The sequence below is a fragment of the Squalius cephalus genome (assembly GCF_949319135.1).
Source record: "Squalius cephalus genome assembly, chromosome: 13".
NCBI lineage: Eukaryota > Metazoa > Chordata > Actinopteri > Cypriniformes > Leuciscidae > Squalius > Squalius cephalus.
This window is the reverse complement of record NC_137134.1, coordinates 39,232,626-39,248,055: the sequence shown is the minus strand read 5'-3', so window position 1 is coordinate 39,248,055 and position 15,430 is coordinate 39,232,626. Positions and strand designations below refer to the sequence as shown.

Genomic DNA, 15,430 nt, shown 5'->3' with positions numbered 1-15,430 from the left:
ACATTTTGTTTTTCAAAAGTTTTCAAAACCTGCACCTTGGAACCTGTTTCAAAGTTTGCATTCTCGAGCCTCCAAACACTGTTGTCGTGCAAATGAACGGCCAGAACACATTAAAGGTTTTCTGTTTTCAGTTAAAAGGTGTCGTGTTAGCGGCCCCTAAGTTAATAATGATCTTTGCAATGGAAGTGAATCAATCAAAACTAACTTTAGCTGGACAATAACTTTATTCTGGAGCTGCTGTAAAGCCTAAACAATCTCTGTTACTGTAATCTCCTGTTATCACGGTAAAGCTGCTTTGAAACAATATATATTGTTCCAAGCACTATATAAATGAAGGTGACTTGATATATTGTCTTTGTGTTTGAATGTGAAAACTCTGTGCACTTAATAAACGAACTGTTGGAAAGTGAACTGTGAGGACTCTTATTTTGACGCGTCTGTTGAGGACTCTTTATTTGACGGGTAGTTTAGTTAACCAAACAGAGGACGGCAAGCAGTCAAATCTCAAAAGCTGAACTCTTGGTATTATTTAACCTAATAGAGCTGGCTTACAAACTATATAATAGTAGCGCACAGACTCTTGACAATTGTGGTGAAATTGCTGTTTTATTTTTCACCGGAAATTATAAGGTTAACGCGGGGGAGTTCCTAAGCAGGAAATAAGGAAAGACTAGTAGTGAGTGAGCAGCGCTTCTGTTCTGCGTTCTGAGTAAAAGTTCAGAAACAAAGCCTCCATTGTCCGTCATTCTTCAGACTTTACTTTATATTGTCTGTGTTTGAATGTGAAAACTGTATGCACTTAATAAACGAACAGTTGGAAAGTGAACTGTAAGGACTATTATTTTGACGCGTCTGTTGAGGACTCTTAGTTTGACGGGTTGATTGTTCAGCCGCCATCTTGTCTGGTTGTGTCAGGCTTCAGGCGCGCGCACTGAACCGACCCGGAAAACTTGATCCGAGTTAAACTGACGGTGAGACCGAGTTTAATTAGATTTCCCCTCCGCTTTTCCAAGCTTTAAATAAGATCAAGACGCTAATTAAACTTCACCTGCCAGAGAGAGTGGGTCGGGTCCTTGATGTCCGATGGTTTGAATGATGACTTTACTGAGAAGAGTCGATCACTTCCGGTGGTGTAGCTGTTAGCTTCGCAGCGACAGTTTGGCACATTGAAAATAAATACAAACTTTTAAAACAAAAACAAAAAACGTTTATGTAAGTGAGAAACGAATCCCTGAGAGTGACATAATAATAAGATTATTCACCCTTACGCTGTACGAATCTGCATTTATTCCTGAAATGAAACCGGTCAGATAGCAGCGTATAAACACACATTTAAAAACAACTGCGTGTTGATCATTCATATGAAACTCTTACTGAATTAACAGTGCTGTTTTCATTCATTTTTAGTTTTTCCATGACAGTATTTTTAATGTGTCAGCATTTAACGGGCGAATCTCATGAAATCTAACGAGCAGCAGCGTTTTTCATTTACACAATGATAATAATAATATTTCACATGGTAAAAAAATTAGCCTGTTGACTATTGTGTGACTTTAATTTGCGTGCCATTTTTGCACTCGATTTATTATTTTATTGTAATGTACGTCATATTGATCAGGAAATCTGGTTAATTGTCATGAATAAAGTCAAGATGCAAAAATATTAAATCCCCTTATATATAATAAGCTGCATTCTATTTAGTTAGATTATAAATAAAAATATAGTTATATTGTTAATATATATGTGTATGTGTACATGTTGAATTATTAATTAATTAATTTAATATTGAAAAAATTTAATATAAATAAATATATAGTTAACATGAAATATAATAATAGACATTTCTGTAGCTCAAACTGTAGATTACGGCATTAACAACACCAAGGTTGTTTTGCAGGGAAACATGAACATATGATATTAATCTGCGCATGTGTTTTCAGAGATGGCGGCGATCCGTAAGAAGCTGGTGATCGTCGGGGACGGCGCGTGCGGGAAGACCTGCCTCCTCATCGTCTTCAGTAAAGACCAGTTCCCCGAGGTCTATGTACCCACCGTCTTCGAGAACTACGTGGCCGACATTGAGGTGGACAGCAAGCAGGTGAGCAGCGCAGGCGTGTGTCATGTGAGTGTGTGTCATGTGACTAGTGTGTGGCTGAACGTGTGTCGTGTCTTAGCGTGTGTCATGTGACTGAGCGTGTGTCATGTGACTGGCGTGTGGCTGAGCGTGTGTCATGTGACTGGCGTGTGGCTGAGCGTGTGTCATGTGACTGGCGTGTGGTTGAGCTTATGTCATGTGACTGGCGTGTGGCTGAGCGTGCGTCATGTGACTGGCGTGTGGCTGAGCGTGCGTCATGTGACTGGCGTGTGGCTGAGCGTATGTCATGTGACTGGCGTGTGGCTGAGCATGTGTCGTGACTGGCGTGTGGCTGAGCGTGCGTCATGTGACTGGCGTGTGGCTGAGCGTATGTCATGTGACTGGCGTGTGGCTGAGCATGTGTCGTGACTGGCGTGTGGCTGAGCGTGCGTCATGTGACTGGCGTGTGGCTGAGCGTGCGTCATGTGACTGGCGTGTGGCTGAGCGTGCGTCATGTGACTGGCGTGTGGCTGAGCGTGCGTCATGCGACTTAGCGTGTGTCATGTGACTGGCGTGTGGCTGAGCTTATGTCATGTGACTGGCGTGTGGCTGAGCATGTGTCGTGACTGGCGTGTGGCTGAGCGTGCGTCGTGACTGGCGTGTGGCTGAGCGTGCGTCATGTGACTGGCGTGTGGCTGAGCGTATGTGGTGACTGGCGTGTGGCTGAGCATGTGTGGTGACTGGCGTGTGGCTGAGCGTGCGTCATGTGACTGGCGTGTGGCTGAGCGTGCGTCATGTGACTGGCGTGTGGCTGAGCGTGCGTCATGCGACTGGCGTGTGTCATGTGACTGGCGTGTGGCTGAGCTTATGTCATGTGACTGGCGTGTGGCTGAGCATGTGTCGTGACTGGCGTGTGGCTGAGCGTGCGTCATGTGACTGGCGTGTGGCTGAGCGTGCGTCATGCGACTTAGCGTGTGTCATGTGACTGGTGTGTGGCTGAGCTTATGTCATGTGACTGGCGTGTGGCTGAGCATGTGTCGTGACTGGCGTGTGGCTGAGCATGTGTCGTGACTGGCGTGTGGCTGAGCGTGCGTCATGTGACTGGCGTGTGGCTGAGCGTGCGTCATGTGACTGGCGTGTGGCTGAGCGTGCGTCATGTGACTGGCGTGTGGCTGAGCGTGCGTCATGCGACTGGCGTGTGGCTGAGCGTGCGTCATGCGACTTAGCGTGTGTCATGTGACTGGCGTGTGGCTGAGCTTATGTCATGTGACTGGCGTGTGGCTGAGCGTATGTCATGTGACTGGCGTGTGGCTGAGCATGTGTGGTGACTGGCGTGTGGCTGAGCGTGCGTCATGTGACTGGCGTGTGGCTGAGCGTGCGTCATGTGACTGGCGTGTGGCTGAGCATGCGTCATGCGACTGGCGTGTGGCTGAGCGTGCGTCATGCGACTGGCGTGTGTCATGTGACTGGCGTGTGGCTGAGCTTATGTCATGTGACTGGCGTGTGGCTGAGCATGTGTCGTGACTGGCGTGTGGCTGAGCGTGCGTCATGTGACTGGCGTGTGGCTGAGCTTATGTCATGTGACTGGCGTGTGGCTGAGCGTATGTCATGTGACTGGCGTGTGGCTGAGCATGTGTGGTGACTGGCGTGTGGCTGAGCGTGCGTCATGTGACTGGCGTGTGGCTGAGCGTGCGTCATGTGACTGGCGTGTGGCTGAGCATGCGTCATGTGACTGGCGTGTGGCTGAGCGTGCGTCATGCGACTGGCGTGTGTCGTGACTGGCGTGTGGCTGAGCTTATGTCATGTGACTGGCGTGTGGCTGAGCATGTGTCGTGACTGGCGTGTGGCTGAGCATGCGTCATGTGACTGGCGTGTGGCTGAGCGTGCGTCATGTGACTGGCGTGTGGCTGAGCGTGCGTCATGCGACTTAGCGTGTGTCATGTGACTGGTGTGTGGCTGAGCTTATGTCATGTGACTGGCGTGTGGCTGAGCATGTGTCGTGACTGGCGTGTGGCTGAGCATGTGTCGTGACTGGCGTGTGGCTGAGCGTGCGTCATGTGACTGGCGTGTGGCTGAGCGTGCGTCATGTGACTGGCGTGTGGCTGAGCGTGCGTCATGCGACTTAGCGTGTGTCATGTGACTGGCGTGTGGCTGAGCTTATGTCATGTGACTGGCGTGTGGCTGAGCGTGCGTCATGTGACTGGCGTGTGGCTGAGCGTATGTCATGTGACTGGCGTGTGGCTGAGCATGTGTGGTGACTGGCGTGTGGCTGAGCGTGCGTCGTGACTGGCGTGTGGCTGAGCGTGCGTCATGTGACTGGCGTGTGGCTGAGCGTGCGTCATGTGACTGGCGTGTGGCTGAGCGTGCGTCATGCGACTGGCGTGTGTCATGTGACTGGCGTGTGGCTGAGCTTATGTCATGTGACTGGCGTGTGGCTGAGCATGTGTCGTGACTGGCGTGTGGCTGAGCGTGCGTCATGTGACTGGCGTGTGGCTGAGCGTGCGTCATGCGACTTAGCGTGTGTCATGTGACTGGCGTGTGGCTGAGCTTATGTCATGTGACTGGCGTGTGGCTGAGCATGTGTCGTGACTGGCGTGTGGCTGAGCATGTGTCGTGACTGGCGTGTGGCTGAGCGTGCGTCATGTGACTGGCGTGTGGCTGAGCGTGCGTCATGCGACTTAGCGTGTGTCATGTGACTGGCGTGTGGCTGAGCTTATGTCATGTGACTGGCGTGTGGCTGAGCATGTGTCGTGACTGGCGTGTGGCTGAGCGTGCGTCATGTGACTGGCGTGTGGCTGAGCGTATGTCATGTGACTGGCGTGTGGCTGAGCATGTGTCGTGACTGGCGTGTGGCTGAGCGTGCGTCATGTGACTGGCGTGTGGCTGAGCGTGCGTCATGTGACTGGCGTGTGGCTGAGCGTGCGTCATGTGACTGGCGTGTGGCTGAGCGTGCGTCATGCGACTTAGCGTGTGTCATGTGACTGGCGTGTGGCTGAGCTTATGTCATGTGACTGGCGTGTGGCTGAGCATGTGTCGTGACTGGCGTGTGGCTGAGCGTGCGTCATGTGACTGGCGTGTGGCTGAGCGTATGTCATGTGACTGGCGTGTGGCTGAGCATGTGTCGTGACTGGCGTGTGGCTGAGCGTGCGTCATGTGACTGGCGTGTGGCTGAGCGTGCGTCATGTGACTGGCGTGTGGCTGAGCGTGCGTCATGTGACTGGCGTGTGTGGCTGAGCGTGCGTCATGCGACTTAGCGTGTGTCATGTGACTGGCGTGTGGCTGAGCTTATGTCATGTGACTGGCGTGTGGCTGAGCATGTGTCGTGACTGGCGTGTGGCTGAGCGTGCGTCATGTGACTGGCGTGTGGCTGAGCGTATGTCATGTGACTGGCGTGTGGCTGAGCATGTGTCGTGACTGGCGTGTGGCTGAGCGTGCGTCATGTGACTGGCGTGTGGCTGAGCGTGTCGTGACAGGCGTCTTGGCGTGTGTCGGGACTCGTGTGTCATATGACTTGCATGGCTTGTGACTAAACGTGTGTCATGTAGGGCTGGGCGATATATCGCATGACATTGTTAGGCGCATCTCGTCAGTAAAGCCGGTTCCTTGATTAGTAGTAAATCGCCATCACCTGCTTTCAGACGGAGCGGCATTCACTACACAGAGCCGTAGTTCAGAACCGGCTTTACTGACGAGATGCGCATAATGTCATGCGATATATCGGCCAGCCCTAGCGTCATGTGACTGGCGTGTGTGTGTGTGTTCCAGGTGGAGCTGGCGCTGTGGGATACGGCGGGACAGGAGGATTATGATCGGCTGCGGCCGCTCTCCTATCCCGACACTGACGTCATCCTCATGTGCTTCTCTGTCGACAGCCCCGACAGCCTGGGTGAGTCTCGCCCCACACACACACACACACACACACACACACACACATACAAATCACACACACATACAAATCACATACAAATCACACACACATACAAATCACATACAAATCACACACACATCACATCACACACACACACACACATCACATCACATCACGCACATCTACATCACACACACACACACACACACACACACACCTCTCTGCTGCTGCTTCATCTCAACTCTGACCTTTCTGGCCGTCAGAGAACATTCCTGAGAAGTGGACGCCCGAGGTCAAGCATTTCTGCCCTAACGTTCCTATTATCCTGGTGGGCAACAAGAAGGACCTGCGGAACGACGAGCACACACGCCGCGAGCTCTTCAAGATGAAGCAGGTGCGTTTCTCACTCCTCCGTGTCGTAAAGAGCACCAGAACACATTCTCCTCATATTCTCCATTGTTGCGGCTCCTCTCTTCCCAGTCTGTCAGTAACGCTCTGTTTATTCCTGTCTCTATGAAGCCCCTCCTTCTGAAAAGCACACTGTGCTCTGATTGGTCGGCTGGACCAGTGTGCTGTGATTGGTCAAGCGCTTAGAGTGTGTTTGGGAAATGCCCCGCCCCTTACCATAACCGGCAGTTTAACACACTACTAACTAACTCAACCAGGCCCCGCCCCTTTATTCTGCGCATGAAAAATAGAAAAAAATACACTATAGTTTTGCTGGCGTTTTCCTTAATTCTGGTAATTTTCCTTAATTTGTTCATTCTCAGACAAAATAAATGTAAAATTGGGACTTTAAATGAGCTTGATTGAAACTTCAGGTTCTCCAGTTTAAACTGATGCTGAACGGGTGAGAAACGCCAAGAGGAGTTCAGGCATGTCCGGCGTCTGTCCATATTTAAAAGCAAGACCCCAGGACTTTTGTCGCACTTGAACCACGAATACACCAATAAATATGAATGAATTCGAGGAGTTTTGTGGTTGAAATATAAAAGTAACAAATCCTTCCCTCTCGGGTCGGTTTGACCCCCTCAGTGTGAGGAATGCTTCAGTACACATAGAAAAACATAAAAATACTCATAATTCAAACTAAAAATGCTAAAACTTTACCAAAAAAGGATTTTATAATGTCTACATGTGTATCTGAATGCACACTGAAGGGAACTGGCGTTAGGACCCAGAGGAACAGCTCGTTTACTCCATATAGAGCTATAAGGCCAGGGTTAGGGTTATGAAATATCATCTTATATTATTATTATCCACAAGAGGTCATAGACAGAGATGCCCAGTGTCAGATATTTAGAGCTGAATTAAAAGGGTTATGCATGAAATTGTGAGTTATTGTGAATTTAAGTTGGTTTATTGTGAATTTAAGGTTAAATCCACAAACCTTGTGAACTTGTTGTCAGATCCTGTGAATCCTCCGTGTGTCTGTCCCGCAGGAGCCGGTCAAACCCGAGGAGGGCCGAGACATGGCCAACCGCATCTGTGCCTTCGGATACATGGAGTGCTCTGCCAAAAGCAAGGACGGCGTGCGTGAGGTGTTCGAGATGGCCACCAGGGCGGCGCTGCAGGCGCGCAAGGGCAAGAAGAACAACAAGTGCCTCCTGCTGTGAACTTCCTCTCCAACTCCTGCAGTTCCTCTAGTGCTGAGAGTTTACATCAGTATTTAACTCTTTCAGACTCGCCTCGAGCAGCAAACACACACATATGCAACCCATCCGGACCAGCCCTGCACACACACTCCCACAGACTTGAAGATCATTCTTTTGTCTTTCACAATAATCAGACTTTGGTATGTTTGTGTATTAAAGCCTTTATAAGACGCTTGGTGTTTCTCGTGCTTTGCTTTACATTTACATTCATTTACTGAGGAACACAACGAACGGTTCACGATAAACCTCATAAAGAGCTTGGACACACACACGTGAGCATTTCTGCAGTCACACACACACACACACACACACACACTAACACTGTACATGAAGTTCCTGCTCACACTGAAGAACAGGAGCTTCTTCCTCATTGGTTCTGTCTCAAATATCTAATCATTCTTAAATCAAGATAGTTACTGGAGAAGAAACATGACTGAAGACATTAAGCCTTGTTTTCTGAGAAAATGTGTTTAAAACAAGAACAAAGAAAATTCAAAAGGCCCCGTTAGCAGATATTAGTTCTCCTTTTAGGCACAAACTCACAGTTCTCCAGTAAGTGTGTGTTGATGTGAGAATGTTCAGATGTTCGAGCTGGAGAACACGACAGGAACACTGAGGCTGAAGCTGCTGGACTTCACGCGGGTCACTGGTGCTTCTTGGCCGGCGCTCGCGCGCGTGCGATGACTAGCGGCAGGAGAGCTAGCAGTGCTATCATCACGCCCAGCAGGGGGCGGTAGAAGATCCAGCCGGCCGAGACCGTCAGCAGAGACAGAGAACACGAGACGCAGAGGGAGAAGATCTTCAGCCCCGCCGACACCAGCTCACGCAGCACAGGAACACACTCCACTGAGAGAGAGAGAGAGAGTGTGTGAGTGAGTGTGTGTGAGAGAGAGAGAGAGTGTGAGTGTGAGTGTGTGTGTCTGTTACCCAGTGTGTAGATGATGCGTGTGCTCAGACTAACGGACAGAAACATGAGCGCCCATCCGCCGAGTCTCAGCGCCCACGTCTTCATTGTGTTCAGCTGATGTTCTTTAGCAAACACCTCCTGCAGCGAAACACACACACACACGTGTCAGCAGCGCGACTGCAGCGGGGGATCTGAGTGACGTGACGTGACGCACCTCTGCTGTCAGATCTCCCATATACAGGATCTCCAGCGTCTCTCCGGCTCGAGTCCTGAAGGCCGTCAGACGATCCGCCTGCTGCATCGCCACAATGCTGACCTGCAACACACACACACACACACACACACACACACACACGTGAACCGTTTACTGAAGTCCACCATCGCCACAATGCTGACCTGCAACACACACACACACACACGTGAACCGTTTACTGAAGTCCACCATCGCCACAATGCTGACCTGCAACACACACACACACACACACACGTGAACCGTTTACTGAAGTCCACCATCGCCACAATGCTGACCTGCAACACATTTGAACTATTTACTGAAGTCCACTTAAAAAAAAAAGATTTACAGGGACATAAACACTATAGATGCAGTCAAACGCATGCACATAATCATGGACCAGTGGCACACAGCAGATCTTCACGTCACTCAGTTGTTATGGATACAAGTAGCACCGTCTCCGCCAGATATGACACATATATATTTATATATACACACACACACACACACACACAGATACACACACACACAAATACACACACACATAAATACACACACACACAGATACACACACATATATATACAAACACACATATACACACACACATATAAACATACACACACATTCAGAAATACACACACACACACATAAATACACACACACACAGATACACACACATATATATACAAACACACATATACACACACACATATAAACATACACACACATTCAGAAATACACACACACATACATATATACATACACATACACTCACCTAAAGGATTATTAGGAACACCATACTAATAATGTGTTTGACCCCCTTTCGCCTTCAGAACTGCCTTAATTCTACGTGGCATTGATTCAACAAGGTGCTGAAAGCATTCTTTAGAAATGTTGGCCCATATTGATAGGATAGCATCTTGCAGTTGATGGAGATTTGTGGGATGCACATCCAGGGCACGAAGCTCCCGTTCCACCACATCCCAAAGATGCTCTATTGGGTTGAGATCTGGTGACTGTGGGGGCCATTTTAGTACAGTGAACTCATTGTCATGTTCAAGAAAACAATCTGAAATGATTCGAGCTTTGTGACATGGTGCATTATCCTGCTGGAAGTAGCCATCAGAGGATGGGTACATGGTGGTCATAAAGGGATGGACATGGTCAGAAACAATGCTCAGGTAGGCCGTGGCATTTAAACGATGCCCAATTGGCACTAAGGGGCCTAAAGTGTGCCAAGAAAACATCCCCCACACCATTACACCACCACCACCAGCCTGCACAGTGGTAACAAGGCATGATGGATCCATGTTCTCATTCTGTTTACGCCAAATTCTGACTCTACCATCTGAATGTCTCAACAGAAATCGAGACTCATCAGACCAGGCAACATTTTTCCAGTCTTCAACTGTCCAATTTTGGTGAGCTCGTGCAAATTGTAGCCTCTTTTTCCTATTTGTAGTGGAGATGAGTGGTACCCGGTGGGGTCCTCTGCTGTTGTAGCCCATCCGCCTCAAGGTTGTGCGTGTTGTGGCTTCACAAATGCTTTGCTGCATACCTCGGTTGTAACGAGTGGTTATTTCAGTCAAAGTTGCTCTTCTATCAGCTTGAATCAGTCGGCCCATTCTCCTCTGACCTCTAGCATCAACAAGGCATTTTCGCCCACAGGACTGCCGCATACTGGATGTTCTTCCCTTTTCACACCATTCTTTGTAAACCCTAGAAATGGTTGTGCGTGAAAATCCCAGTAACTGAGCAGATTGTGAAATACTCAGACCGGCCCGTCTGGCACCAACAACCATGCCACGCTCAAAATTGCTTAAATCACCTTTCTTTCCCATTCTGACATTCAGTTTGGAGTTCAGGAGATTGTCTTGACCAGGACCACACCCCTAAATGCATTGAAGCAACTGCCATGTGATTGGTTGATTAGATAATTGCATTAATGAGAAATTGAACAGGTGTTCCTAATAATCCTTTAGGTGAGTGTATACACACACACACATATACACACACACACACACACACATACACAGAAATACATACACACAGAAATACACACACACATACACACATACTTATACATACACATATATATATATATATACACACACACATATACACACACACATATATACACACACACACACACACACACACACACACACACATATATACACACACACACACACATATATACACACACACACAAAGAAATACACACACAAATACACACACACACACACACACACACACACACACACACACACAAACACACACACACAAACACACAAACACACACACACACAAACACACACACAAACACACAAGAAACCCTCAAATGCCTGATGATCATATTTGTTACTCATGAAGTAAACTGAAGTCGCTTCAGTCCAGCTGATTGGCTGTTCTTACCTTATGGGCGGGGCCAGGATAGAATGCGTCACCGCAGAGACCAGCGTAAGCGAAACGAACACGCACATCACCGACCTGAAGAACAACGCGACAACATCACTGTGTGTGTGTGAGCATATCTGTATGTGTGTGTGTTTGTGTGTGTGTGTGTGTGTGTGTGTGTGTGTGTGTGTATGTATGTATGTATGTATGTATGTATGTGTGTGTGTGTGTGTGTGTGTGTGTGTGTGTGTGTGTGTGTGTGTTCGCTCACCTCTGGACGTCGAGGGTTTGCCGTGTGGTAGAAGTAATCGTCCTGCACCGTCAGGAAGGGGTTGGTCACAGGAACAGGAAGTCCTGCGAGACTCAGCGTCTGGAAGTCATTGATCTGCTCCACCAGCCCTGAAACACACACGCGTGAGCAACACGTGACACGCCTGAGGAACAGGATGTAACATCTGGACCAATCAGACACACACAAATTATTCATTATATTTAATGAATAATCCAGCAAACTCACTCACTCAACAAAGGCCTGTGAAACTTCCCCCAAAACTAACATCCCAAGTGAAGCGAACACACCGGCAGAACCCGGAGTCCTGTGACAGGACACACTGAGACCGGCAGAATCCGGAGTCCTGTGACAGGACACACTGAGACCGGCAGAACCCGGAGTCCTGTGACAGGACACACTGAGACCGGCAGAACCCGGAGTCCTGTGACAGGACACACTGACACTGAGACCGGCAGAATCCGGAGTCCTGTGACAGGACACACTGAGACCGGCAGAACCCGGAGTCCTGTGACAGGACACACTGAGACCGGCAGAATCCGGAGTCCTGTGACAGGACACACTGAGACCGGCAGAACCCGGAGTCCTGTGACAGGACACACTGAGACCGGCAGAACCCGGAGTCCTGTGACAGGACACACTGAGACCGGCAGAATCCGGAGTCCTGTGACAGGACACACTGAGACCGGCAGAACCCGGAGTCCTGTGACAGGACACACTGAGACCGGCAGAATCCGGAGTCCTGTGACAGGACACACTGAGACCGGCAGAATCCGGAGTCCTGTGACAGGACACACTGAGACCGGCAGAACCCGGAGTCCTGTGACAGGACACACTGAGACCGGGAGAACCCTGAGTCCTGTGACAGGACACACTGAGACCAGCAGAATCCGGAGTCCTGTGACAGGACACACTGAGACCGGCAGAATCCGGAGTCCTGTGACAGGACACACTGAGACCGGCAGAACCCGGAGTCCTGTGACAGGACACACTGAGACCGGCAGAATCCGGAGTCCTGTGACAGGACACACTGAGACCGGCAGAACCCGGAGTCCTGTGACAGGACACATTGAGACCGGCAGAATCCGGAGTCCTGTGACAGGACACACTGAGACCGGCAGAACCCGGAGTCCTGTGACAGGACACACTGAGACCGGCAGAACCCTGAGTCCTGTGACAGGACACACTGAGACCGGCAGAACCCGGAGTCCTGTGACAGGACACACTGAGACCGGCAGAACCCTGAGTCCTGTGACAGGACACACTGAGACCGGCAGAACCCGGAGTCCTGTGACAGGACACACTGAGACCAGCAGAACCCGGAGTCCTGTGACAGGACACACTGAGACCGGCAGAACCCGGAGTCCTGTGACAGGACACACTGAGACCGGCAGAACCCTGAGTCCTGTGACAGGACACACTGAGACCGGCAGAACCCGGAGTCCTGTGACAGGACACACTGAGACCGGCAGAACCCTGAGTCCTGTGACAGGACACACTGAGACCGGCAGAACCCGGAGTCCTGTGACAGGACACACTGACACTGAGACCGGCAGAATCCGGAGTCCTGTGACAGGACACACTGAGACCGGCAGAATCCGGAGTCCTGTGACAGGACACACTGAGACCGGCAGAACCCGGAGTCCTGTGACAGGACACACTGAGACCGGCAGAATCCGGAGTCCTGTGACAGGACACACTGAGACCGGCAGAATCCGGAGTCCTGTGACAGGACACACTGAGACCGGCAGAATCCGGAGTCCTGTGAGAACCCGGAGTCCTGTGACAGGACACACTGAGACCGGCAGAATCCGGAGTCCTGTGACAGGACACACTGAGACCGGCAGAATCCGGAGTCCTGTGAGAACCCGGAGTCCTGTGACAGGACACACTGAGATCGGCAGAACCCGGAGTCCTGTGACAGGACACACTGAGACCGGCAGAACCCGGAGTCCTGTGACAGGACACACTGAGACCGGCAGAATCCGGAGTCCTGTGACAGGACACACTGAGACCGGCAGAATCCGGAGTCCTGTGACAGGACACACTGAGACCGGCAGAATCCGGAGTCCTGTGAGAACCCGGAGTCCTGTGACAGGACACACTGAGACCGGCAGAACCCGGAGTCCTGTGACAGGACACACTGAGACCGGCAGAACCCGGAGTCCTGTGACAGGACACACTGAGACCGGCAGAACCCGGAGTCCTGTGACAGGACACACTGGGACCGGCAGAACCCGGAGTCCTGTGACAGGACACACTGAGACCGGCAGAACCCGGAGTCCTGTGACAGGACACACTGACACTGAGACCGCCAGAACCCGGAGTCCTGTGACAGGACACACTGAGACCGGCAGAACCCGGAGTCCTGTGACAGGACACACTGACACCGGCAGAACCCGGAGTCCTGTGACAGGACACACTGAGACCGGCAGAATCCGGAGTCCTGTAACAGGACACACTGACACCGGCAGAACCCGGAGTCCTGTGACAGGACACACTGAGACCGGCAGAACCCGGAGTCCTGTGACAGGACACACTGAGACCGGCAGAACCCGGAGTCCTGTGACAGGACACACTGAGACCGGCAGAACCCGGAGTCCTGTGACAGGACACACTGAGACCGGCAGAACCCGGAGTCCTGTGACAGGACACACTGAGACCGGCAGAACCCGGAGTCCTGTGACAGGACACACTGAGACCGGCAGAACCCGGAGTCCTGTGACAGGACACACTGAGACCGGCAGAACCCGGAGTCCTGTGACAGGACACACTGAGACCGGCAGAACCCGGAGTCCTGTGACAGGACACACTGAGACCGGCAGAACCCGGAGTCCTGTGACAGGACACACTGAGACCGGCAGAACCCGGAGTCCTGTAACAGGACACACTGAGACCGGCAGAACCCGGAGTCCTGTGACAGGACACACTGAGACCGGCAGAACCCGGAGTCCTGTGACAGGACACACTGAGACCGGCAGAACCCGGAGTCCTGTGACAGGACACACTGAGACCGGCAGAACCCGGAGTCCTGTGACAGGACACACTGAGACCGGCAGAACCCGGAGTCCTGTAACAGGACACACTGAGACCGCCAGAACCCGGAGTCCTGTGACAGGACACACTGAGACCGGCAGAACCCGGAGTCCTGTGACAGGACACACTGAGACCGGCAGAACCCGGAGTCCTGTGACAGGACACACTGAGACCGGCAGAACCCGGAGTCCTGTGACAGGACACACTGAGACCGGCAGAACCCGGAGTCCTGTGACAGGACACACTGAGACCGGCAGAACCCGGAGTCCTGTGACAGGACACACTGAGACCGGCAGAACCCGGAGTCCTGTGACAGGACACACTGAGACCGGCAGAATCCGGAGTCCTGTGACAGGACACACTGAGACCGGCAGAATCCGGAGTCCTGTAACAGGACACACTGAGACCGCCAGAACCCGGAGTCCTGTGACAGGACACACTGAGACCGGCAGAACCCGGAGTCCTGTGACAGGACACACTGAGACCGGCAGAACCCGGAGTCCTGTGACAGGACACACTGAGACCGCCAGAACCCGGAGTCCTGTGACAGGACACACTGAGACCGGCAGAACCCGGAGTCCTGTGACAGGACACACTGAGACCGGCAGAACCCGGAGTCCTGTGACAGGACACACTGAGACCGGCAGAACCCGGAGTCCTGTGACAGGACACACTGAGACCGGCAGAACCCGGAGTCCTGTGACAGGACACACTGAGACCGGCAGAACCCGGAGTCCTGTGACAGGACACACTGAGACTGATGAGAGTTTTACGACCCCAAAAAGGAATTTGCAGGGAATTGTGACTCTCACTTAATTCTCGCTGAGAAGGAGAAATAAACCCTGTTAATCCTATATATTCTATATATAACCACGTGAGAAATGTATTAACACACATCTAATTTTCCTCTCATGATGTGGTTTGGCCTATGTCTGCATTTTCTCTTCTAAACTCTTTTGGATTAATGTTTC

The 15,430-nt window shown here is 51.1% G+C and overlaps 2 protein-coding genes across 5 annotated transcripts in view; one reads left to right on the top strand and one right to left on the bottom strand.

The window, feature by feature from the left end:
- Window positions 1-450: 450 nt before the first annotated feature.
- On the top strand, window positions 451-7,769 carry LOC307169165 (rho-related GTP-binding protein RhoA-B). Of its 3 annotated transcripts, none has more exons than XM_079889630.1 (5): window positions 451-971; window positions 1,941-2,098; window positions 5,840-5,960; window positions 6,206-6,336; window positions 7,385-7,769. In XM_079889630.1, exons 2-5 carry the CDS (start codon window positions 1,943-1,945, stop codon window positions 7,556-7,558), a joined length of 582 nt encoding a protein of 193 aa, XP_079745756.1. In that variant the 5' UTR covers window positions 451-971; window positions 1,941-1,942; the 3' UTR covers window positions 7,559-7,769. The 3 variants fall into 3 exon arrangements, with proteins under 3 accessions (XP_079745756.1, XP_079745758.1, XP_079745757.1); XM_079889632.1 differs by having other exon boundaries at window positions 466-522; XM_079889631.1 differs by having other exon boundaries at window positions 930-1,212.
- The window catches only part of tmem43 (transmembrane protein 43), a 14,467-nt gene continuing 6,647 nt past the window's right edge, over window positions 7,611-15,430 (bottom strand). The window contains exons 8-12 of one of the 2 annotated variants that reach the window (XM_079889627.1): window positions 11,406-11,533; window positions 11,153-11,227; window positions 8,719-8,820; window positions 8,525-8,642; window positions 7,611-8,443 (exon numbers count right to left, since the gene is read on the bottom strand). In XM_079889627.1, coding sequence (XP_079745753.1) covers window positions 8,241-8,443; window positions 8,525-8,642; window positions 8,719-8,820; window positions 11,153-11,227; window positions 11,406-11,533 — 626 coding nt within the window. In that variant the 3' untranslated portion in view covers window positions 7,611-8,240. The remainder of the gene's footprint in view (window positions 8,444-8,524; window positions 8,643-8,718; window positions 8,821-11,152; window positions 11,228-11,405; window positions 11,534-15,430) is intronic. The other variant, XM_079889628.1, reaches the window with a different exon arrangement.